This window comes from Emys orbicularis, chromosome 1 (assembly GCF_028017835.1).
Source record: "Emys orbicularis isolate rEmyOrb1 chromosome 1, rEmyOrb1.hap1, whole genome shotgun sequence".
NCBI classification, from domain to species: Eukaryota; Metazoa; Chordata; order Testudines; family Emydidae; genus Emys; species Emys orbicularis.
The window spans coordinates 12,272,386-12,298,830 of NC_088683.1; the positions used below are offsets into that span (position 1 = coordinate 12,272,386).

General features: G+C 44.2%; 1 protein-coding gene across 1 annotated transcript in view; it reads right to left on the reverse strand.

Annotated features, from left to right (window-relative positions):
- Positions 1-26,445, reverse strand: part of MKLN1 (muskelin 1) — a 189,370-nt gene that overhangs the window by 63,883 nt on the left and 99,042 nt on the right. The window contains exon 9 of the mRNA XM_065416326.1: positions 24,157-24,269. Within this exon, the coding sequence (XP_065272398.1) occupies positions 24,157-24,269 (113 nt within the window). The remainder of the gene's footprint in view (positions 1-24,156; positions 24,270-26,445) is intronic.

Consider the following 26,445-nt stretch of genomic DNA (forward strand, 5'->3'; position numbering starts at 1 on the left):
TGATCTCTCACTTTCACAGACCTTGGGAGGCAGGCCAGTCCTCGCCCACAGACAACCCGCCAACCTTAAGCATATTCTCACCAGCAACCACGCACCGCACCATAACAACTCTAACTCAGGAACCAACCCATGCAACAAACCTCGATGCCAACTCTGCCCACATATCTACACCAGCAACACCATCACAGGACCTAACCAGATCAGCTACAACATCACCGGCTCATTCACCTGCACATCTACCAATGTTATATATGCCATCATGTGCCAGCAATGCCCCTCTGCTATGTACATTGGCCAAACTGGACAGTCACTACACAAGAGGATAAATGGACACAAGTCAGATATCAGGAATGGCAATATACAAAAACCTGTAGGAGAACACTTCAACCTCCCTGGCCACACAATAGCAGATGTAAAGGTAGCCATCTTACAGCAAAAAAACTTCAGGACCAGACTCCAAAGAGAAACTGCTGAGCTCCAGTTCATTTTCAAGTTTGACACCATCAGATCAGGATTAAACAAAGACTGTGAATGGCTATCCAACTACAGAAGCAGTTTCTCCTCCCTTGGTGTTCACACCTCAACTGCTAGCAGAGCACCTCACCCTCCCCGATTGAACTAACCTCGTTATCTCCATACTGATTTATACCTGCCTCTGGAGATTTCCATTACTTGCATCTGAAGAAGTGAGGTTCTTACCCACGAAAGCTTATGCTCCCAATACTTCTGTTAGTCTTAAAGGTGCCACAGGACCCTAGATTTATAATAGTCTCTTTTTAAAAAGTTATTTGCACATGTGAATTACAAGCGTTGTTAGTGGTAGCTTCAAAAGAACATGTTACCTAGTTTAACCAGGGCCGCCCAGAGGATTCAGGGGGCCTGGGGCAAAGCAATTTGGGGGCCCCTTCCATAAAAAAGTTGCAATACCATAGAACACTATATTCTTGTGGGGGCCCCTGTGGGACCCAGGGCCTGGGGCAAATTGCCCCCCTCCCCCACTGGGCGGCACTGAGTTTAACAGAGACATAATTATGAAATAGGCATCTCACTTTTGACTACTTGCCACAGACAGTAACATTTAGTGACTTTCAGCCTACAAACAAATTAACAACAAATGTTAGCTTTGGGAACCTTTTCCATTTCTCTTCTGAGACTTCTGGTGTGCAAACTAAGGAACAGACAAGAATCCAAGTAAATTATGTGACAAGGATAAACATCTGTTCAGGAGATGTTGTTGTAGCCATCTTGGTCTCAGGATATGATAGACACAAGGTGGGTGAAGTAACATCTTTTACTGGACCAACTTCTGTTGGTGAAAGAAATGAGCTTCTAAACTCCACAGAGCTCTCTGTCAAGTCTGGGAAAGGCACTCTGCCGCGGCAGCGCTTTAACGTGGATTGTGTAGTCGCAGCACAGCGCTGATAGAGAGCTCTCCCAGCGCTCTAAAAAACTACCTCCACGAGGGTCGTAGCTACCAGCACTGGGAGCACGGCTCCAGCGCTGGTGCACTGTCTATACTGGCACGTTACAATGCTGAAACTTGCAGCGCTCAGGCGGGGGGAGGAGGGGGGTGTTTTTTCACACCCCTGAGCGAGAAAGTTGCAGCGCTGTAAAGTGCCGGTGTAAACAGGCCCTCATATAAATTATGCATGAAATTAAGGTACAAGTGAGAGGTACACCTATGTATTCCTCAAAATAAATATTCTGCAACTTGAATTTGATCAACAAGCCTGCAGATTATGTATAAAGAAGAAGATAGTCAGCTCTCCCTCTTCCATATCTGTAGTGGCTCCACAGGGCCGAGAGAAGAAGAGAAGTCAAGTCATTTTTTCCTAAGTAAAGCAAGGGGATAGTCTGCTGTGACTAAATTTTGAGTACGAAAGGAAAATCTCTACACTCTGACCATATCTTCACTTGAAAGGATTAAATATCCTCCAAGACTTGCAAATGAATAATGTTCTCAAGCGATACGGAAGGCATTGCCCTCAATAGTACGATTTTATCTGAACAGTTGCTCTCTCTCCTGGTGAAGATTTGTGCACCAGCATTTTGTACTGCTACCTGTGTCCAGAGATGCCAGACTCCCACACTGGTGGAGGCCAATATCACCACAGCTTGGATGATTCTCTGAGTTAGACAGTGGAAGAATTACACTTCTCTTAGTCAAAAGAGCAACTAAAACCAATAGGATCTTACAACGTCAGTATGCCACACAGCTGCTTGGTAGCAGGGAAAGTTATACAGCAATATCCCATTTGCCATGGAGCAGAAGAATGGTCTGCTGGCTAGGGCAATAGCCTGGGTCTCAGGAGACCTGGCTTCAATTCTCTGCTCTGCCACAGACTCCTCCCTCTGCAATCTTGGACAACTCACAGTCTGTGTTTCAGTCTCCCACCTGTAAAATGGGGTTAATAGCACTGCCCTCACAGTGATGAAAAATTGTAAGGCAGTCAGATACTGTTGTAAAAGGGGCCATGAAAGTACCTAAGATACACAGGGCCTTCAAGTTCACTATGTCTCCAACAGTGACCAATGCCAGAGACTTTGAGGAATACCAAAAAAAACACTCACAGTACCCAACTGTTCCATGCAATGCTGAATCATAGTATATTTTATGAAAAATATCTTCTGAATATGCTACACCACGTTATAAAATTCAGTTAAGACTTAACTTCATTTAACTTGCAAATATAGAAAGCAATTATCCCACTTAAGGACTAACTTATGAAATATTTTCAAAAGTTCAGCTATTTTTGCTCTGGCGCACCATAGTGGGCATTACCTCTCGAAAATAATTTGCTCCTATACAAAAAGGAGAAAGGATTGTAACAACTCCTTAGGGTCTGCTCAAATGATTATCTATGCCAGAGTTACTATGCATCATTGTAGCAACACATAGCCCTGGCATACTCCAATAAAGCACAAAAAAATTGTTTTTGCACTTTACATCTTTTAAAAATAAATGTTAACACTCAAATAGATTCATTGTAACAAGGCAGGAGAAAACCAATTCGCCTTCCCCTAAAGAAAAGGCTGCTTGGGGAATTTTAGCTGGTTTTGGATGTCATAACTTTTTGCTAATAAAGAGTTATAGGCAATGATAATCTGCTGTACATGGATTGAACCAGATGAGAAACCTCAGGAGCAGGTCTGGACATTGTTTAAAAATCAGGGAGGGAAAAAATAAACAGCTGACCATTTATCCCTTTTAGGTGCTTTAAAAGACTGAATGGAATGTGAACACTGTCTCCAGTATAAAGTTCAGAAATAAGCATCATGAGATAAACACTCTTGTCCTGAAGCGAACTAGGATGAGGACATTTAAAAAAAATAAATCAACTCTGCCTCTATTTCCAAGAGCAGGCTGTCATTCCACAAATACTCCCTCCTGTCTGCACTCAGCTGCAGAAATTCATTTTTCTCCATTTCCCTTAATAGATTACAATTCATAAATATACAGAGAAGTATAATTTTTTCCCCCGGGGGACTGGAATGGATAAACCATCCACAAGTGAAATCCTCAGAAAAGAGAGGAGTGCATATTATTCTTGATGATGCTACCTTCAGCCAAATTTATTCTGCTTTAAAAAAAATTGTTAGTGTTTAACATGTTGTAACAAGTCAAAAATTAGGATACTGCTGCCTCACAATGCTTATACAACGTAAGATTGATCCAAGACAACAATTTTGGTCAAAAAGGACTTTACTTCCTTCTAGGCCAGTCAATGCTATCCCAGATTCAGCAGAACTAGCTACCATTATAAAACGAGCTCCCATGGGTGACGAATGTGGGAATTTTCTGTAATTTTTTTATGAACTACATTTGACTCTGTACCTACGACCTTGGCATTGCTTGGGGGCAGGAGACATGAGTGGTTTGTGTTACATAACTATCTGGGGTGATATGAACGGGTCCTCAAGGACTGGCCGGAACCAACACGCATCACTGGAGGATCTGGAAAGCTAATGAGAACCCAATGACTGAGCAATTGATACTCAACAACTGAAGGCTCCCAGCAGGTGAACATGTGAATTCAGCATGGCTTCATAGCAGAACAATGGACCAAGAGACGACCAACCGCATGCTGTGATCAGAACTGGCCTCACGGAGACACAGCAGGCCTCATCTGAGACTGACTTGACAGACAAAGAAGATGGATTCTGCAGCAGCTTGGCGGAGCCATGGCATTGGCCAGTCTGAACGCTGTGTTAACCTTTGCTTCTCTGTGCTAACCTAAGGACTTCCTGATGCTTCAGCCCAGTTGACGAATAAATCCTACTGTTTCGAAAGGGCTGCATAGAGTTTCTGCAGATATTTGCTGAAGTGCATTGATGCTCGCAGGGGGTAAAAGTCTCTGAACAAGGAGTGTTGGAGCCCAGAAGCTCAGTCTCTGAGGTAGTGAGGTGCTGCAGCCTCACTTAGTGCAAGAGACTGTGATCCCTTGGGGGTCTGGCACACTAAGGCTATGTTTACACTACAAGCTAGGGGTGTGATTTCCCTGCTCACGTACATATACTCCTGCTAGTTCTCATCAGGCTAGCGCAAGTATAAACAGCAGTGTAACCGCAGTAGAATGTGTAGGGGCAGCAAAGGCTCGGCTCAGCCATGCTGAGTACATACCCACTGGTTTCAGGCAGGTTCATATTTGGCACAGCTAAACTGTGCCGCTGCTCCATGCCTACAATGCTAGATCAATGAGAGCTAGTTGGAGTATGTGTATGTGAGCTGGGGAATCACACCACCAGGTCATAGTGTAGACATAACTTCAAGGTGCATTCCCAGGAAACTATCTACAGGCCAGGGCATACCACAGATCCTGTAAATTCATGACACCATCCCACTCAGCTTAGAACCTATTTCAAGCCCCTGGAAGCCAAGGATGCTAAAGACTAGCAGAAGAATTGATGTTGGTGTATCCATATTGTAGCATAGAGCACTTCTATTAGCCCGCAAGGCCAAACTACAAAATAAACTGGATGTGGGATAAATGCTAACGAATTAAATAAAAGCACCCACTAATAACATGCATGATTAGCAAGCCTTCTTCAGAATGTTCACACAATGGATACCTAGGGAAGATTCTGCTCTGTTACAATGGTGTAAGTCAGGAGTAACTTATGTCTTAAGTGGTTTTATAAAAGTGTAAGACAAGAATCCAGCCAAAAGTTTCTTCTGAACTTGGAAGTTACCCTCATTATAGCCACAAACATGCCACAGATATGAACATAAACAATCAAACACGTGACATCCTTTTGCAACAGTTCAATACCTATAATGATTTCACCCACAAGGTGCTTTTGTCCACCTGTGCTTTTAAAAAAAAATATTTCAAGTACTGTAGCTTTAGAGGTACTCTAAGCTATGATCTTGAGGTATAAAAAGAGCTGTGAAGTAGCATGTAAACAGGAAGTCTGGCTAAAATTTGTGACATTTAAGGTTCTCTCTAAATACTCCTTTGGAAAGAATGCTTCAATGCCATTTCCACAAACCGTTTGGGGATTTTTTTTAGATTCAGGTACCAAAAGAAAACAAGTACAATTTTTTGCAGATAATTGTCCACTGACGCATCTAGTCACAAGTGAGGGGAAAAGGATGAAGAAATATTCTTCATTCAGGCAGCAAATGCAGTACTTTGGCTCTGGCTGATATACTTACAAGTACTCTCATATGCAAATAAATAGGTTTAGTCATGGCTAAAGTCCTTTCCGGGCATCTGACTCAGACATGCAGGAACAGGATTAAAGTCAGAGGCAGCTTTTAGCGTGCAGTTATGATTTGTTTAGCAGCTCTATGATTTAAGATGAAAATTAAAAAAAAAAAAAAAAAAAGAGGAAAGCAGTTAGTAGAATACAAGAGAACCTATTAGACTTTATTGTGTGTACATACTAAAGTTTCTTTTGAATATTCAAAGCATGAATGACTGATTTATAGTCTCACACAGTTATACTTCAATACTACTCCTGGGGGAATTCTGCGCAAAAAAATTAAAAATTCTGCAAAATTCTGCATATTTTATTTGTCAAAAACAACACAGTATAATCACACCAGTTTCAATTATTTTGGTAAATTTATTTCAAAATACCGGTCAGCAAATATGTCTGCAACAATACAGAGGAGTCAAGCGTAATGGAGGAGCTGACGGAGAGGGAAAGAGCCTGGGAGTGAACCTGGATTGTTGGTGGGAGAAATATGGAACAGGGGGTTTTTTTTGAGGGAAGGGAGGGATTGTTAGGGAGCCTCCTTCATGCAGACCCTGGCCTTGCCCATTCAGTCAGGCACATCTGCCCCTGTCCCCATGTGTCCCTCCACCCCACCAACTCCCCCATCCCCATGTGGCCCTGCACCCCACTTAGCCACCCCCCTGTTGCCCTGAACCCCCTCCCCTGTCCCCATGTGTCCCTGTGCCTTCACTCAATCACCCCTCTTCCCCCATGTGACCCTGCACTTGCCCATCCCCAGGTGGCCCTGCATCCCCTCCCCTGCACCCATGTGTCTCTCTGCCCCCACTCAGCTACCGCACCTTCCCCATGTGGCTCTGCACTACTTCAGCCAGCCCCCACCCCCCATCCCTATGTGTCCCTGCACCCCTCCCCCATGTCTCTCTCTGTCCCTATTCAGCCACCCTCTTCCCCCAGTGGCCCTGCACTCCCCTCAGCCACCCCATCCCCATGTCCCTGCACCCCCTCCCCAAGTGGCCCTGTGCTTCCACTCCCATTCAGCCCCTGCCCCAATCTGTCCTCCCCCAATAGCCCTTATGAACCCCAGTCTGTGACCCCCCCCACCTGCCCCATGTGCCCCACACTGTCTGTCCCCTCATTTCCCGTCTCCTGCCCTGCCCCACCACAGGGCGCTGAAGGAAGGCAGCGTCTTTTCTTCCCTATCGGCAGCTGGGGCTGCTCTGTTCTAGTGCCACAGCAGCCCCTGGTGGGCAAAAGGCAGAGCTTCAGTAACTCTCCAGCCAAAGTTATTTTCTGCAAAAAAAAATAATGTGCATGCGCAGTGGTGCACAATTCCCCCAGGAGTATAATACAAATGACATCACTGCTCAGATTAGACTAAAGACAAAAAGTCCTACTAGGGCCATCTTTTTCCATCTCCCAGGAAGCAGTGAAGGACTGATCCAGTATAGCTGAGCAAATGTGTGTTTTACAATAATATTTGCTAGAATTAAATTAACAGGAGGGTTAGGGGTAATAGCCAGCTAAGAATCTGAGTTAACTCAGAAGTGAAGACAATCTACAGTTCAGGAAGGATGTTGATAAGTTGGAAAGGGTTCAGAGAAGAGCCACAAGAATAATTAAAGGATTGGAAATATGTCTTATAGTGATAGATTTAAGGAGCTCAATCTATTTAGCTTAACAAAAAGAAGGTTGAGTGATTTGATTACAATCTAGAAGTACCTACACTGGGAACAAATATTTAATAATGGGCTCTTCAATCCAATGAAGATATAACATAACCAAATGGCTGGAAGTTGATGATAGACAAAATCAGATGGGATATAAGGTATACATTCTTACCAGTGAGATAAATTAACCATTGGAACAATTTACCAAGAGTCGTGGTAGATCCTCCATCACTGGCAATTTTTGAGTGATGATTGGAATTTTTTTTCTAAAGAGATATTCTCTACGAATTAATTTGGGAAAGTTCTATGGCTTGTATTACACAGGAGGTCAGACTAGACCATCACAAGGGTCCCTTTTGGCCTTGGAATCTATACATCCCATATTTTTGAATATTTGCAACAAAATGCTTACAAATCACCTCCAAACCAAGAATCATTCACTAGGTGAAATTAGAACCCTGTGGAAAATGAAAACAATTGCAACCTATTCAAATAATCGCAACCTATGAACAAAAATTAGGACATGTTTAATTATCTGCTATAAGCCATTTGCCCAGATCCAATTCCAATAACACTGTACAGCACTTTGCCCTGTTCGTTCCACGACAGTTAGACTGGCAGGTTAGGGACCAAGCGTGTAAGCAATCATTTCGATGTTCTAACCATATGGCCACAGTGGCAGTGGGGTCATGGGGAGGAGAAAGACACGACTGTAGAAATGAGGGACTTTCTCTCTCTCTCTCAGAACAAAGAGAGAGAGCACGAGTGCATTGCAAGGGGAGAATGGCCCTTCAATGTGCGACAGTGAGTGGGTGGTGGGTTAGCAAAGGTGTGGTTTTTCTTTAAGATGTCTTTTCCAACCAGCTCTAGGGGTCACTACCCAGCCAACCAACTGCAGGCATTTGATCGCCACCGTCAAGTGTCTCAGAGGGTGGGACAACACTGCCATATACAGTAACTCCTCACTTACAGTCGTCCCGCTTAACGTTGTTTCATTGCTGATCAATTAGGGAACATGCTCATTTAAAGTTGTGCAATGCTCCACTCTTGCGTTGTTTGGCTGCCTGCTTTTTCCACAGCTGGCAGCCTCCCTACGCGCCCCCCACCCCCCCCATCACCTCTCGCCCGCCGGCAGACCTCACGGATCAGCGCCTTTCTCCTCCTCCTCCCCCCGCCTCCTGCCCACGGCAATCAGCTGGCTTGTGGCGTTTTGGAGGCAGGAGAGGGGGGGAGGAGTGAGGACTCAGCGTGCAGGCTCCCCCTCCCTCCCCTGCCTCCTGAACGTGGCAAGCCAGCTGATTGCCCGGGGCAGGAGGTGGGGGGGTGGGGAAGGGCGGAGCCTGCGCCAAGTCCTCGCTCCTCCCCCCTCCCTCCTAAACGCCACAAGCCACCTGATTGCCCCGGGCAAGAGGGAAGGGGGAGGAGCGAGGACTCGGCGCATCTCCCCTCTCCCTCCCCTGCCTCCTGCCAGCGGCAATCAGCTGGCTTGCAGCGTTTTGGAGGCAGGAGGGAGGGGGAAGGAGCGAGGACTCAGCGTGCAGGCTCCCCCTCCCTCCCCTGCCTCCCGAACGTGGCAAGCCAGCTGATTGCCCCGGGCAGGAGGGAAGAGCGAGGACTCTGCGCGCCTCCCCCCTCCCTCCCCTGCCTCCCGAACACGGCAATCAGCTGACTTGCAGCATTTAGAAGGGAGAGGAGGGAGGGGGGAGGAGCCAGGACGCAGCGTGCGAAGTAAAGGTGGAGGAGGTGGGGGGGAGAAGAGGCGGGTCAAGGGTGGGGGCTTGGAGGAAGGGGTGGAGTGGGCGGACTGAGAATTGAGCCCCCCGCCCCTGGTGCTTGCAGAGTAGGGGAAGCTGCCCTGAAGGGAGGGATAGCTCAGTGGTTTGAGCATTGGCCTGCTAAACCCAGGGTTGTGAGTTCAATCCTTGAGGGGGCCACTTAGGAATCTGGGGCAAAATCAGTACTTGGTTCTGCTAGTGAAGGCAGGGGGCTGGACTCTTCCAGTTCTAGGAGATAGGATATCTCCATTAATTTATTATTTATATTTTATTTATTTATTTAACCTAAGCCCCCTATTTACATTAATTCTTATGAGGAAATTGGATTTGCTTAACATCGTTTCACTTAAAGTCACATTTTTCAGGAACATAACTACAACGTTAAGTGAGGAGTTACTGTAGTGGGAATATGGTTGCCCAAGGCTGGGTGGTATGGTTGTGGGGACTTTGAATTCTCAATCTCTGTTGTAGCTGGCAAGGAGAGACAAGGTAATAAAATTTGTAAGGGAGGTTTAATTTCTGTTCCTTTGGTTTCACCTCAGGAGGTCAAGTTGTCAGGAGACAAGGAAACTGGCCTTCAATTAACAATTAATGATTGGATGGTGGGAAATTAACCAACCGTCTATCATTTATTAAAAGATGAGACCCCCTCCCTGACTTTGTGTACATTACACAAACTTCGGTAGATGCTGCTGCTTGGCCAGTTTTAGCATAGCTGTCATCATAAACCACAGGATGGGGTGTGGGGGGGAATTCAGTGGAAAGGAGGTGTAACCATGTTGATTGCAGCTAGCCTTAAATGTAGGAGCTCTTCTCCAAAACTGGATCTGATACAGTGTTTCAACTTACATGAGAGTCAGAGGATGAGATTAACATGGGGTTGGTATATGTGTACCACTCGCCCCATGGCACTACCAAGTCACTTCATAAACCAACTAAATTCCTCATTACAGGGGCATTAGAACGTACAGATTGATGGTTCTCAGCAACTTTGAGAATCTTTTAAGGCAGCTCAGGATTTCCTGGCCACCATGACGACCATAGGGCTATCCCAGGTAGGTACTGGCTCAATTCATATGGCTGGTCACATTGTGGAACTAGTTTTTGGACTTGGAGTGAAGGTTAGGCAACTGGATCCTAAACCTGTATCATGGACCAACCATTTCATCCTGCATTTTGAGGCTGGGGCTCACCCCTCCTATTGGGGCAAGAGGCTTGTTTTGATGGTCTGCTCTCAAAGATTAATGGAACCAGAAACGCTCTAGGGAGCTGAGGAAGAATCATGTTCCACAAACAGACCACTCCTTTAGTGGGTTGGTAGGATACATATAATACTCCCCTTTTGTCTATCATTGACGGGGTGCTGTCTTGGCCAGCTTCATTTTCACAGGTTACCCTGATTTACAGATGATCTACAACAAATGAAGACAGCTAGAGCACTGAAAGTGGAAGCCTTGTGCCAAGACTGATTGGTTGCAGCATAAAGACTTTTTAAACTCTTACAACGTGGCTGTGTAGGAGACAAAAAGAAAAACCATTTCCTCCATCATAGCATCTGCGAAATCTCAGATAGCAGATTTGGTTCAGGTGATAATCTGGTAAATCTGGACTGTCTCCACTCAGTAGCTGATCTGAGTCCCTCCAACTGGGAGGAAATTGTTCGCTTTTTCTGTGGACAAGATTGATCATTTAGGGATTGGCTGTCTGTTTCCATGATAGCAGAGTAAGGTCTTGAGGGAACAAGGGCCTTCTCTTCTCCTCCAGAGCTTAAACCAGTGATGCTCCATGAGACACTGGAGGTGTTGGAAGAACTTCATCCCACCACCTGTACTTTGGATCCGTGTCCTTCCTCGCCAGTGAAGGCCAGTGGGGAAGTACTGGCCTTTACTTGTGGAGATTGTCAATGCCTCTCAGAGAGAAGGTAGGTTGCCTGCTGCTTTGAAGGAAGCAATAACGAGTTCTTTCCTTAAAAAGTCATTGCTTTCACTAATTATCAAAAAGTATCACATCTTGCTTTCTGGGTAAGACTGATGAAGGTTGTGAAATAATTCACAGATGCATTTGATCTCTTTGACTCTTGTCAATCTGAGTACAGACCTGGCAATGACACAGACTGCATTAGCCAATGATCTCCTGGCAATGCACAAAGATGTCCAATGCTGGTATTAAATCTATCAGCTGTTTTCATTACCATGAGTAGGGTTCCGTGTCCATGTCATGACTTTCCGCGACCTCCGTGACTTCTGCAGGGGCCAGAGCTCAGGTGGCCCCAGAGACAGCCACACCAGCCGTGGTCCCCGGCCAGCCGGAGCAGCCGCAGTCCATGGCCCTGGGCAGCTGGTGCCCCTGGCCTCAGGCATCCCCCCAGCAGCGACCCCTCCCCCAAGATTTAATCACAGGTATTTTTAGTATAAGTCGAACAGGTCAAGGGCCATAAATTTTTGATTTTTGCACATGACCTGTCCATGACTTTTTAGTAAAAATATCCGTGTCTAAATCATAGCCTTAATCATGAGATGTCACTAACTCACCTGTAGACTCTGGAGGGGCTGATGTTCAGCAACTTAGTTCTCTTCTCAAGGAGAGCTCAATGTGTAGTTGTAGGCAACTGCTCTTCCACCCAAAGAGCTCTCAAGTGTGGGATGTTACAGGGTCCCGTTCTGTCACCTCTCCCGTTCAATATGCATATGGGGCCAGTAGGAAGTTTAGTAAACAGGCACAGGGTTTCGAGTTTTGAATAGACTGATGACACCCAACTGTATGTCTCTATCTCATCTGATTTAAGTAACGCAATTCAGCACCTCAGACAGTATCTAACTGATGCTGGGGCTTGGAGAAGAGTGAGTGGCTGAGGCTCAAAACAGACAAGTCTGAGGTGATGATGGCCAGTTGGGAGAAGCCGCCGGAGGAGGTAACATCACCCTCCGTGGACTGAAGGAGCACATCCACCATTAGTTAATAGTGTCTACAAATTAAGGGGTGATATTAGTCCCCCTGGCAGTGTTGGACAGTCATGTCGCAGTGACTCAGTCAGCTTTTTACCATCTGCATCGGGCTAGGAGGCTGCTAGCTTTTCTTTCAGATGTGGACCTTGCCTCTGTTATCCGTGCTTTTGTTCCCTCAAGATTAGTCTACTGCAATAAACTCTACATGGGGTTACAACTTAAGCCATTTGGAAACTGACAGTGCAGAACACGGCAGCTCACTTACATAAAGTGGGGCATCTTGCCGGAAACAAATGACACCTGGGCTGCAATATCTGCACTTGCTGCACACTGAGTGGAGTTTAAGGTTTTGGTTATGACCTACAAAGCCCTATATGGCCTGGGACTGCTTCTCTCCCATGCCATCCTACCACAGCTGTGGTCAGCATGCGGGCTTCAAGCTAGAGCCCCTCATTGTAAGTAAGAGACTGGCAGGCAAGGTGTTTCTCCAGGAGGGCTCAGAGTCTGGAACGTGCTCTCCTCACAATAGTCTGAAATAGCCCCAACCTGGCAACCTTCCAGGCATGCTGCAAAATATATGTTTGATAGAGCCTTTGGAGAAGGCTGAGGGTACATTTTCTAGATGAAAAGTAGCTGGCTGGCTGACCAAATTCCTGATTTTAATGCTGCTGAGGTTTAATCTAATTGTGTTTATTATATGATTAAGTTAGCATGCCTAGAGCTTTGGATAGGCATCAATTTGAAATCTAAATAAATAATTAAAATAAATCAAATAACCTGCAAATTTCATGGCAGATAACTCTAAAAAGTGAACAGAAATGTAAGATCCCTAATCTGGTTCCAAAAACATCAGTTTAGAACCTAAAAATGGAAGGTGACAAGAAGAATCTAGATCACTTGTCTCAAAACAAAGTAACCCATCTGCTCAGTCGTACAGGCTATCAAGAACATATCACTCCAGTGCTTCACTTTCTTCACTAGCTCTCTATGGAACATCAGGTGAAATTCAAGGTTTCAATCCTCATCTTCAAAGCACTGTTACACAAGTTACCCTCACCAAGCACGATCCTGCCCTTCCATGACAGATAGCTCCATTGTTCCAGTGCAATGTATCAACTTAAAGCATTAAACTTTTGCACCCAAGAGATTGTTGTCTCAAACTCCTCAGAAGTTTCTAACTCACTCCAGTAAACATCAGAACCACTGTGATCATCAGCACCGTCAAGAACAAAATACCACTTCAAGCAAGCCTTACCATAACACCAAACGAATAAAATATCACAAAGTCCTGCTCCCTGAATAAAAATCTAGACAAATTTTCATTTAATAACTTCCTTTGGGAATGACTAACTTATTTACCTCTGTAAAGATAAAGTTCTAATTATCATGACAATTACGCCTTTGCCTGCTCTATCTGAAACAGGAGGAGGCAAGACACACTGAAGAACCAGACTTTAAAAAAAATCATCCTTGAGGTAATTCAGATTACACTTCAACTCAAAGTGAAGTAACTGGCCATAGCCTCACTAATTTACAGCATGATGAATCATGTAAGAAAATGCAAAACCCTATGAAGATTAGAAACATTCATTTCTAAAACAAGTCAAGAAAGAGGTGAGGTGGACTGGATGATCTAATACCTTTTTCTTTCTGAGGCCCCCCAAACATGCTACAAAAACTCCACGGCCCACCTGTGCCATAACTACTGGTTTTCTGAATATAAAAGCCAGGGCCGGCATTAAGGGGTAGTAAGCAGGGCAATTGCCCAGGGCCCCACGCCACAGTGAAGCTAAGTTGCTCAGCCTTCTGCTTCAGCCCCAGGTGGCAGAGCTCAGGGCACTGGGCTTCAGCCCCATGCAGAGGGACTTCGGCTTTCTGCCCTGGGCCCCAGCAAGTCTAACACTGGTCCTGCTTGGCGGACCCCTTGAAACCTGCTCGCGGCCCTCTAGGGGGCCCTGGACCTCTGGTCGAGAACCACTGATCTAACAGATGCTTTTCCATCTCTAACTTCGATGCAATACCATCCCTCTCAAAGAAAAAAGATGTTTTAACAGGTACTACAGTTAATAAATTGTAATAAATAAAGCGAGTTAATAAACTGCAAAAGTGATTAAACACTTAACAGAGGTGTAAATTACCATGACAGTTCACAGAAGGCAAGATATATCCTCTGCCCTCAGGAGCTGAAAAATTTACATACATAAACACACAGAAGACATTGTAGGGCAAGAATGTAGGAGAGGGAGGGTCTGGGGAATAACTAACAATGACAGGAGAAGGGGGAATTTCCCAAGGAGGAATGCACTGAGCAGAGAGGATGCTCATAGCACTTCCATTTTTCTACACATTTTGCATGTGTAACTAAGCCAAAATCACAAGAATGTTATGAATAAGTGTTATTTTACCGATCGGGAAGATGTGAAGAGCAGTGAAATCACACAGCAAGTCAGCACAGTACTAGGATTAGAACTCCTGAGTTCCTGGCTCCCAACATTAAATTCAAGCCTCTTGGCCCTGTTACTTCATATGGTGTCTAACCAAATCACATGCTTGCTATGGAACATTCATGGATTAAGTCCTATTAAACATACTGGAGCTCTTTCAAAGCCTAAAAGCCTGGGGGGGGGGGGGGGGGGAGGGGAATGCGATGCTCTTTCAAGCAGCATTTGCTATAGGGAGATGCCAACAAACTTAAGAAACTGAGTTGGCTGGAACTTTAATACCTCACTAACCACGAACTGAGTATAATCATCTTAATACACAATTATACCCTCTCCTGCCAGCAAAGTCACAAGAGATCGAGAAAGAATATTGTTAAATTGAAGGTACATTTCAACAAATTAGCTTAGTATCGGTCTACGGCTCTGAAAATCAATGGTTCCTCCATTTTACCAAATTGGGATTGCTAATAACGTTACTTCTGTCAAATCTCACTGTAATCTGTGCAATTTTAGTTGTTGCATGAGTCCAACACAAAGCCTCTACTAGGTGAGAAGAAATGCAAAGACGACAAACTTTACAGACATATCTGAATGCTGTTTGGAGATACTCTCCCCGACAGGCAAGAAGTGTTTTTTAGTCTGGTTGACTTTTGTTAGTCTTCACATTGGCTTATAGACCACCTATGGTGCTGAAGAAATTTGTTCATCAACTGTGCACACACAGAACAAGGGGAATAGCCTTTGGCACCTGCCACTACTCAGAACTAGCGCCTATCAATCCTAAAGTTAACATGCTAAGATTCCCCTTTAGCAGAAATTGGAAAGACCTGTTCCCCTCTTTAAAATTGCCTAAAATAGCCAGTTGAAAATGCTATAATACTTTTAAAAGAAATCCAAGCGTCTTCTGCTCTGCACTTGGAGGCATTTAAAACCATCATGGGGAGGAGTTTCAGTTTATTGCAGAATCCTTAAGATACAGAAAACTGGTAAGTGATCTTCCAAATACGGTCAGAGAACTAGAACAAGACTACTATTCTGTGGTGCCTCATCAGGAACATAAACTGTAAGATACAACTAAAACAGTGGTCTCTGTTAAAAGACAAGCTTTTCAGAGCAATTACACATGCCACATGTGGTGTTACAAACATAAAAAAGAGTGGCTCTCAATTTAGCATGTCAACTTATGCTACCACATATCTTTTATGCCACTTGAGTATGCAACCTTAGCCTAGACACAAATGATTGAGCCTTCTCAGAAGAAGGGTGATCCATGTGGAGAACTGGTTCCTTCCCAAGATCTCCCAGGACCAAGGTTTGGGACCCTTCACAGCATGATGCATAACGTATTTATTTAAATATTCTCTTCTCTGTGAAGCTGCTGTGAAAATCTCCATGTTTCAGTGGAAAGATGCTTATTTCGGACATTTGGAGTTTTGAAAGTGCCTGAAGTTTGGAATGCTATTATGCAGTTTTATCACGGTCAGAAGTGGGAATTGTAAGTGCCAGGTGATGGAGAGCAGTGGAGTGGAAGTGAATAGCTCTAGGTCAGGGGTCTCAAAAATGCAGCCCGCGGAGCTCTTCCCTGCAGCCCGTGGAGCTCCCCACACACACCCCCGTTACTTCCTGTCGCTGCCAAACTCCCCTCACCTCCGCACCCCCCCCCCCCCGAGTTATTTTCTGTGCCTGTTAAGCTCCCCGTGCGCTGCTCCCCAATGTTTGGGGCACCTGCCACCCCCACGCCCCCCCCCCCCCGGAGTGTCTCCCGGCACCCACTTGCTGCCTCCTCACTGCCCCGGAACCTGGAGCCTGCAGCACAGGGTGACTCAGGAGCCTGCAGCACACCTTGAATCCGCTCCGCTCTGCAGGCTGCTGGCTTCCGGCAGGTCCTAGTGTCCCTCTCCACTAGGGCCAGGGCAGGCTGCCCTTCCCCTGCCCTTCTGCCCTAGTCCTGAGCCTCTCTCTTCAGTGAGGTGCTGCCACCCTGGAGTCACTCTAGGTGAGCGGCGCCAGGCCGGAGCCCGCACCCCGCACCCCAACCCCCTGTCCGGAGCCCCCTGCCACATCCCACACCCCAACTCCCTGTCCTGAGCCCCCTGCCACACCCTGCACCCCAACCCCCTGCTGCACCTCTCACCTCTCCTGCACCCCAACTCCCTGCCCTGAGCCCCCTGCTGCACCCCACACCCCTCCTGCACCCCACACCCCAATTCCCTGCCCTAATCCCCCTGCTGCACACCTCCTGCACCTCAACTCCCTGCCCTGAGCCCCCATTACACTCCGCACCCCTCCTGCACCCTAACCCCCTGTCTGGAGCCCCTGCCACATCCCACACCCTCCCGCACCCCAACTCCCTGCTGCACCCCTAACCCCTCCTGCACCCCACATCCCAATTCCCTGCCCTGAGCCCCCGCCATACCCTACACACCTCCTGTACCTCAACTCCCTGCCCTGAGCCCCCATCACACCCCGCACCCCTCCTGCACCGCCTGGGGGCAGAGAGGGGGCAGAGTTGGGGTGAGGACTTTGGGGAAGGGGTTGGAATGGGGGCAGGGAAGAGGTGGGGTAGGGGTGGGGCATCATGGAAGGGATGGAGTGGGGGCGGGGCCGGGGGCAGCAAGGGGTGGGTGTCAGTAATGCGGCCCTCGGGCCAATGAACTAGCCCTCATGCGGCCCTCGTGGTCATTTGAGTTTGAGACCCCTGCTCTAGGTACTTGGTTGGGCTGGGAGAAGCAGGGGTGAGCTTTTCTTCAATGTTGGAGGAGTAGAAACCTTCATAAAAACAGGGAGGGGTTAACAGAAATCACCGCAGAGGTTACAAGTAAATAAAAATAAGCAAGGGCAATAATAAAATTAGGCCCTGATCTTGCAAACAATTGCATGCATGAGTAACTCGTGTGTGTAAAAGGTATTCACATGCATGTTTGCAGGAATACACAGTCAACTCTCTGGGGCAGTGACCATCTCGCCCTGTGTGTTTGTGTGGTATCTAGCATAACAGGCACCTGATACTAATTGAGGTATTTGTGTGCAAACTGCAATAGAAGTAATACTAGACTCTTAAATTATTTCATTTATTTAGATTTAAAGTCTACAAAAATGCCTACACAAGTTTAATGCACCTTAATTAAAAACTCTCAGTCACTTACAATAACTCTAATTTGACATGCTTGAAAAAAGATAGAAGGGCTAATATTAGGGATGGGTTACTTTCCCATATACTGTGAGCAGCGTGGCTATGAACTTTTCTCTTATAAAAGTTTGTATTGTGCCCATGGTGACATACCACAAATCTCTGTGTACAGGATTTCTAGATTTTAAAAGATTACATTAAATCTGTTAGATAGCACAAAGCTGCAGCTGTCCATAGGGCCCCTTTGTGCTAGGCACTGTACAAATTAATAGCAAGAGAAAATCCTTGTCCCAAAGATCTTACAATCTAAATGGAAAAGGAAGGCAAAGATTGGGAGAAAGGGAATATTACCACCTTTGTCATCTCCAATAAGCCTATTCCCATGCTTAGAGTTAGGCATGTGCCTAAATACCTTGCTAAATCAGAACCCTGCTGAGGAAGGATGTTCTTATGGTTAAGGCATTAGGCAAGGAGTCCAGAGATCTGGGTTCAGTTCCTCACTGTGCTGCAGACTTCCTATGCAATCCTCAGTAAGTCACTTAGTTCCTCTGAGCCTCAGTTCTCAGTCTTTTGCTTATACATTGCATCCCTTTCCCTGTCTTGTCTATTAAGATTGTAAACGTAGGATTTTATTCTTTGTGACTGTACAGCATTTATGACAGTGGAGCTCTGATATCAGTTGGGGTCTCTAGAAGCTACTGTAATACAAATAAATTATTGCAGGAATTATGGTACTATTGATAAAATATCAAAAACAAACTATCATTATATTCAGTTTGCTGATTTACTTATCAGAGCCACTGGGACTACCAAAAAACTTCAGCGTTCTGACCCAATTTAGAGGCTTCGGGATTTCCAGGAAGAGAAAATTTATAAACTTTAGATAATGATCAGCTTACAACAACTGCAGTCTTTCATACAGCTACCCAATGAGCCAAAGATTTTCGCCTCTAATTACTTTCACTAAATTCATGTATGACCTCTTCCAGGAAAACTAAAATCTGATATTTGAAAGTTATTTGTTACAGTGCCAGTTTCTAAGCAAACGCAAAACCAAGAAACATTTCATACTTATCAATTGATAGTAAAACTAGAGACCAAGCAACATACAAATATTTAATGAAAGAATTAACTGGATATTGAGTGAATGAGGATAACATGACAGATGTGATAATATAGGCTCTAAGACTAGACAACTTTGAAAATCTGAGAGGATTTGGGTATCAGACTTCCATTAAAATTAATGGGTATTGGGTGCCCTGACCCCCTAGGAAGGTTTGAAAAATCTCAACCTAAAATGTATTAATGTTAAGCACTGTATGGCTGCTAATTATATAGTCAATTGAGTACACTGCCTACAAACACTCACCACAGTTCAACGTAAGACCCATGATAAGGCTTCTTTAAATTCACATATTTTCCTCATGAGGTAACATGTTTGGAAAGTTACCATATATGCAGAGAAGCCTGTTACAGGGGGAGAAATAAAAAAAGAGGGAATGGATGCTGGGTCCAGGTGCTGGTTGGGGGCTACCCGGAGATGGAGGGACCTGCCTCCACATGGTACTCAGAGTGGGAAGATGAGCCATTGGGTCCATGCACTGAATCCCTGATAGGGAGAGGGGTAGTTAGCTCAGCCCTGCTCACTCCACTCTGCTTCAGCTGCTCTGGCAACAGCTTGCTTGTCTACTCCCCAAATTCTGAGCACAGTATCATCTGCTGCCGCCGTGTTCCTCGGTGGGTCTAATGCTTTAAAACATTAACGTTCTGTTATTTTGGCCAGGCGCCCAAATTTTGCTGACTGCGCCAGCCATAGAATACAATTTTCAACAGTTTGTAACTCAGCTAAACATGAATGGAATTTAATGGGACAAAGAAAAGGCATTTCTCTAGCCTGACGGCTCTCTCACTAATGAATTTCAAAGGACTGCTGCAAACAATTGAGCCAATACAGCTTCTTATTAAAAAAAAAAAATACAATCTTTCATAAAAAACGCTAGGCAACCTAAATACACCTCTACCCAGATAGAACGCTGTCCTTGGGAGCCAAAAAGTCTTACCGCGTTATAGGTGAAACCGCGTTATATCGAACTTGCTTTGATCCGCCAGAGTGCGCCCCCCGGAGCACTGCTTTACCGTATTATATCATAATTCGTGTTATATCGGGTCGCGTTATATCGAGGTAGAGGTGTATATGGACCACTACTGTCTCCCCTATAGTTACACCTCTTTGTCCTAGAACTGGTTACTTTATATTACCCTTGAGATTATATTGGATAAATGGGGATATGTTTATTGCATTCTGCTCATATTTTAGCTTAACAGTTTAAATATTTAGTGTGACTAGCTAAACCAGTGCCAAATTAATAAGCACTAAAGGCATAGAAATAAAATACATACATACTACAATATGAAGAGAAAATAAGATTTTAAGTTCTCTTGGGATCTATTTGAATATTTTCAGCAATTCCATATCAACAGACTATTCCTTATAGCGACTTGTTTATGAATATTCTGACCTTCTTGTTAGAGGAATATCTGGAGTGTTTTCTTTAGCGTACCTATCCAGTTGAGATTCTAACCTTTCCATTTTTCACTCGTTTTACCCATTGTTCATAAGAAAGAAGGGCATTATTAGCGTGTAAGTACATATAATATATAGTACATACTGACAGTATATTATATTTGAATTCTGAATATGCCCCCTTTCAATAATCAATAAAAGCCCCACACACTGTAAACCTCCCTCTGCTTCAAATTCCCCTCAAGACTTTGTGTGAAGTCTTCCCAGATTTCCCCATAAACTACCCTGTCTCCTCTCTCTCTCTCCCAAGCCATTTTTCTCCTCTTTCTTCTGATTATCCCCCCCAAAAACAGTCACTCCTTTCCAAGATCCATCCTCCTTACACTCCCCCAGTCTCTCCCTTTCCTCAAATGTACCTGATTCTCTCTCGCTCATCCCCAAACCCTTACTTTTCTCCTCAAACTGTTTTTTGCACCTGTCTCCTTTCCCTCTTCTATATTCTACCCTGTTTTCCCTTTCCTCAGTAGCTTTCCCCCTAGCACCTAGCACTGCTACTGCCTGTTATCTCAACCGTTTCCTAGGGACTGTCCTCCCATAGCTATCCCTTAGTACCTTATCACCACCTAGTGTCCACCATCCATAGCTGTCCTCCTCCACCATATCAGTGCCCCTCCTAGGCTCCTCCTGCCTCACCCGCTAAGGCGAGAAAGGGGATGTGGAGGAGCACTGGCTAAGGCAGCAGCTTCTATCATTTTCCAGCCAGGGCCCTCCTGCCCTGCGGATGCTCAAAGCCGGCAGGAATGGTGTCCAAACAAAGAAGGAACGAAGGAACTGAGCCCAGTGCAAGCATGAACCAGAGCTATAAGCTCCTATTTGTCCAGCAAGAGGACATGGCATACTTTCCACCCATCCCTCCCTTCCCACAGCACAAGGCAGCAACTGCAACTGCATCCTGCCTATTGAGCTATTAATAGCTAATCAGCAGCTGGCAGGAGGAAAGAGGGGAGAAATAGAATGCTGAGCACTGCTGCAAAAAGCAACCTCTGAATCTCTTCTCTGCCCCCTCTACTGCTTTCACACCCTCCCCTTTACAGCCCACCAAAAGTTTGGAGGGAGGGGAGGAGGAGGGAGTATGAAAGATATTCACCAATCCCGCCTGGTATTTATGCCCATGCCTGTGAAACCTCATTATCTTCAGTTGGGTTGCACAAGTATGCGAACCATGATGCACCAGAGGTAACGCATTTCAGTATAGACAAATGGGAAGTTATACATGTAGAAACAAGGAATGCAGGCCATAACTACAGAATGGGGGGGCTGTATCCTGGACAACAGTGACTGAAAAGGATTTAGGAGTTATAATGGGCAAGCTTCTCAACAGGAGCTCTCAGAGCAATGCTATGGCAAACAGCTTATGTGATCCTCGGATGTATAAACAAGGAGTTGCAAGTAGGAGTAGGGAGCTGTATAAGGCACTGGTGAGACTGATACTAGAGTACTGTGTACAGTTCTGGTGTCCATATTTTAAAAAAATAGATGTTTAAAAATTGCAGAGTGTCCAATTGAAAGCCACGAAATTGATTCCACCACTGGAAAAAAATGCCTTACAGCAGAAGATTTACAAAAAACTCAATCTGTTTAGATTATCAAAAAGACAACAGAGGTGACTTCATTACAGTGCATAAGAACCATCACCTGGAGAAAATACTGGGTTCTAAAGGGATTTTTAGAAAAGAAAAACAATGGCTGGAAGTTAGAGCCAAACAAACTCATATTAGAAACAAGGCACACATTTTTAACCATTGGAACAAACAAGGGAAGTGGTGGATTCTCCATCTCTTGATGTCTTCCAAACAACAATGGATGCCTTTCTGGAAGATACACTTTATCTAAACGCAAATACTTAGGTTTAGTACAGGGGTAACGGGGTGAAAGGTAATAGCCTGTGATATACAGGAAGTCAGACTGGATGATCTAAAGGTCCCCTCTGGCCTTGAACTATGAATCTATAAATCTTTTTGTTGCTTCCTACTAGCCCAAACTGCAGCAGCTCCAAAAGCTTCATGCATCAAATATAGAGCAAAACAGGCTGAAGGTCATGGTACAAGCAAAAACACTAAAGCTCTTAGGATTCCAAAGCCTTTTAGTTAGGTTCAAATTTTTAAGTGTCCCTTTTATTTCTGTAGCTGAGAGAAGCTGAAGAAAGTAACAAGTTATTTCTGTACTGATGTAGCTTCAGAACCAGTATTGGAATGTGACATTAGGCAGACTGCTTGTTCAGTGCTGTCAAATTATTTCCACACATGCTACCTGCTGAATTCTATCTTTTTGTATGAAGAAGAATTTCTAGACAAAAGCACCACAAAACCAATTATATATATATACACACATTGTATAAATACATCAATGATGTTTTCATCCACTGGACAGATGACAAACTTCCTCACAGATTTCCACCACAACTTCAACAACCACCACCCGTGCATTAAACTCTTCTCTGGAACATTCCCACACCAGCATCAAGTTCAGTTCCTGGACACCACGATCAGCTTCAACAATCAAACCCTACTGACAATTATATACAAAAAATCCCTCAGATCACCTACCTTCACAGACCAAGTAACCACCCTAAAAACACACCAAGAAATCTGTTATCTACAGCCAGGCACTCAGATATCACAGAATATACTCTGAGGAGAAAGTCCAGGATATACACCTAAACATACTCAAAACCACCTTTACCAAACAAGAACACTCCACCAGAGAAGCAGATTGCATCATTGAAGGAGTCACCCAAATACCCTGAGAGAACCTGCTTCAATACAAACAAAATCCCATCCGATCGCCCACCCTTAGTTCTCATCTTCCACCCCACACTGGAACCCAAACGGGTATCATCTAACAACTACAGCCAATACTCAACGCGGACCCTATCCTGAAATAAATCTTTCCTGAACCCTCCAATCCTCCCCCCCCACACACACACACCTTTCTGGCCTGCAAACAACCCCCAACCTCATCATCAAAAGCAAGCTCTCCACAGACCAGGACACACCAGCTCAAAATGGGACCAGACCCTGCCAGAACAGATACAAAACCCACAGACATATCTCCACTGTTACAAATATCAACATCCCCTCTGAACACATCTTTCAAGATCCATAGGTCCTACACATGCCTATCACAACATATGGTGTACCTCATGCGGTCCACTAAATGCCCCAACAACAACTATGTGGGCGAAACCAGACAGACAGTCTCTACGCTCTCAAATGAACTCACATAGGAACATGATAAAAGACAAAAACACCCATCACCTCTAGGTGAACACTTTTCACAAAGCAATCACTCTATATCTGACCTTTATGTCATCCTCAAATGAAACCTGCCCAACACTTTCAAAAGATAAGCCTGGGAGCTTAAATTCAAAATCATGGTTTTAATAAAGACCCTGGATTTACAGATTATTACAACAATCTGTAGCCCATCAACCCGCCTTTTTGTCCTATGACTAAAGAGGTGTTAACAGGCCACATCACGTTGAATATAACCATATATGCTAACTACTTATGCTAAACTATCTGTTCAATCTTTTATTTAGCTGTGACACTCTGAGTACCTTTCCCAGACCTGAACAAAAGATCTGTGTAGCTGGAAAGCTTGCTTCTCTCATCAACAGAAGTTGATCCAATAAAAGATATTACACCTCACCCATCTTGTCTCTCTAACTTGTGGGTTATTCTGCTATTGACAAATAAAACAACCTCTTCCCTCCTCTACTCTGAAAAGTATGAGAGACTGAGAAGCCACTTTATTTCACCTTCTCCCAATATAAGCACTTCAAAAGTCCAGTAGAACTTCAGCGTCTGAAATCTTAATCTTAATGCAAGCAATACTCTAACACAAGTATTACAGAAGCATGACGAATTTTGTAACTGTACAGGTGATCCATTTAATCAGATACTAGTAATATGAATGTTTGGTGAACTTACCTCTTTTTCAGTATCTCTAGATATACAGGTCCACTGGTTTTCCTTCACACTGTATGCCCAGAAGTCAGCCAGATCCTGAGTCCCATCCCAGCCACCAAACAAATAAACAGTTTCTATAAAAATGAAAGAACATACATGGATTTTAAAAAACACAAAACCAGTTAATTTGAATGCCTTGAAGAGGCATGACCTTAAAACATACTTATGATCTACCTAGGATGAAAAGGCAGCACGAATTAATCAATTTATAAGTCAGTGGACATGGAAACTGGTACTAATTTCAAGCCAGTTCCTTTCTGAATGCAATTCTCTCTCACTGGTTAATTGAAAGAGCAATGGAAAGGTGGTGGTTTATCTAATAATTTAGGTTTTCAGAGTGGCTTGACACAGTCCCCTTAGATATACAGCTGATTTTCTAGGCTATTCGGATTTTATTTATAATGTCTCTCTATCTCAGAAGGGAGAATCAAATCCAGTATTTCATTGTAAAAGTACTGGAGAAAAGGACAAAAAAAATTCAACCAATATTCATGTTCAGGGTACTGTGAATAAGTACAGCTTGTTCAACAGGGTGTTGGGATTTTGTATGGGATGTGGTGCAGGCTATCAACTAGAACCTGAGATTGGGTTCTATTCCAAGCTCTGGCAGGCTTGCTATTCGACATTGACTCACAGTTACAAATGTTCTAGCTTATATCTGTTTTCCAAAAGGGCAGACTAATTCCCTTAACAGTGAGGTAATTACAATTTATGAAGTCCTCAGATTTTGACAAGTGAGGAAAGCCACAAAAACAAGTTAGTCACAGAGCCAGAAAATTCCATGACGTCAAGTTCCAAGCCCATTCCTCCAGAGCTTGCTACCCATCAAGAGTTAAATGTCAGAGTATGAGGCATATTAAAACTATGACCCCACCAACCAATTAATGACCAACATAACGGTCTCCAACAGGTGTCCCAGACAGTCATGCTCAGATATAACTGAATGAAGCTTCTGGGCGTGAGAGGCAGGGGAGGGGAGGGATAGCTCAGTGGTTTGAGCATTGGCCTGCTAAACCCAGGGTTGTGAGTTCAATCCTTGAGGGGGCCACTTAGGGATCTGGGGCAAAAATCAGTGCTTGGTCCTGCTAGTGAAGGCAGGGGGCTGGACTCGATGACCTTTCAAGGTCCCTTCCAGTCCTAGGAGATGGGATATCTCCATTAATTATTAATTATTATTATTATTAGTGTCTCTGCGCAAAGGAGAAGTGAAAAAGAATCTCAATGCTCTGATAAGAAGAGGAGTAGGAAGCATCTAGTGTACTGGCTTGGTAGCTTTGAAGTCTCAGATCTTCTCAAAAGAAAATTTGATTTTAATACCAAAAAAAAAATTGATTAGTGAACTAGAGTTAAATTTTGAGAAAAATAAATTTGAAGAGTATTTCTAATTGGGGGGGCAGCTTTCAGAACCCTTTAAGTATTCACTTAAGTACTTTTCTTAAAAAATTATGCACTAGTTTACTATAACAACTGTCTGCCAACTTTCAATCCGGTACCAATTAAACAGCACAGTTAAAAATGTGATATAGAATTTAAATGGCTATTGACCCTTGTCTATAATTGTGCTAGTGGGCATCACCATGAAAAGGTTATCCTGGTTCATTAACTTTAATTACCCTTCCTCTTGGGCTCAGGGCTCCCAATGTTCCCTGCAAAGAGCAAGTCCCTTTGTGCACATAAATTCTCACAGTTCACAAAACCCACATTACCACAACAGCTTCATTGATAGCCGAAGAAAATAAAAGATTTGGCACAGACCACGTATCCTATTGGGTCTCTGCCAAAATGTCATGCCTGCCTATGAAGGCTTTGTTGCTCCAGTTGAAGTTTAATAGCAAACCTGAATAAATCTAATGAAAGCTAAACCTTTTTATCTACCTTAAGAAAACCTGGTAAAATGAAAATCTTGCAAACGTTCAACAGGAGTGAAATATCATCATTAAAGTAAATGCCAATTGTAAGCACCTCAGTGCTTACAAGTGGCAACAAAGAGAAATGTACACAAACTATGTCAAATTTGCTTTTATTCTTACTGCATAACTACATTCCAGCTCAGCGATAAAGGCTCCATCATTACCCAGTCCAGAATGACTAACATTCCTTCCCTTTCTACTGGCGTTTTAGCAGATGCACAAAATAAAACCAAACATCTTTTATTTATTGTATTGCCAGCACAATTTTTGTACTGTAATTTATTTATTACAAGATTTTTTTAGAAGGACAACGGTGTTTCCAAATACAAATTTATCTGCT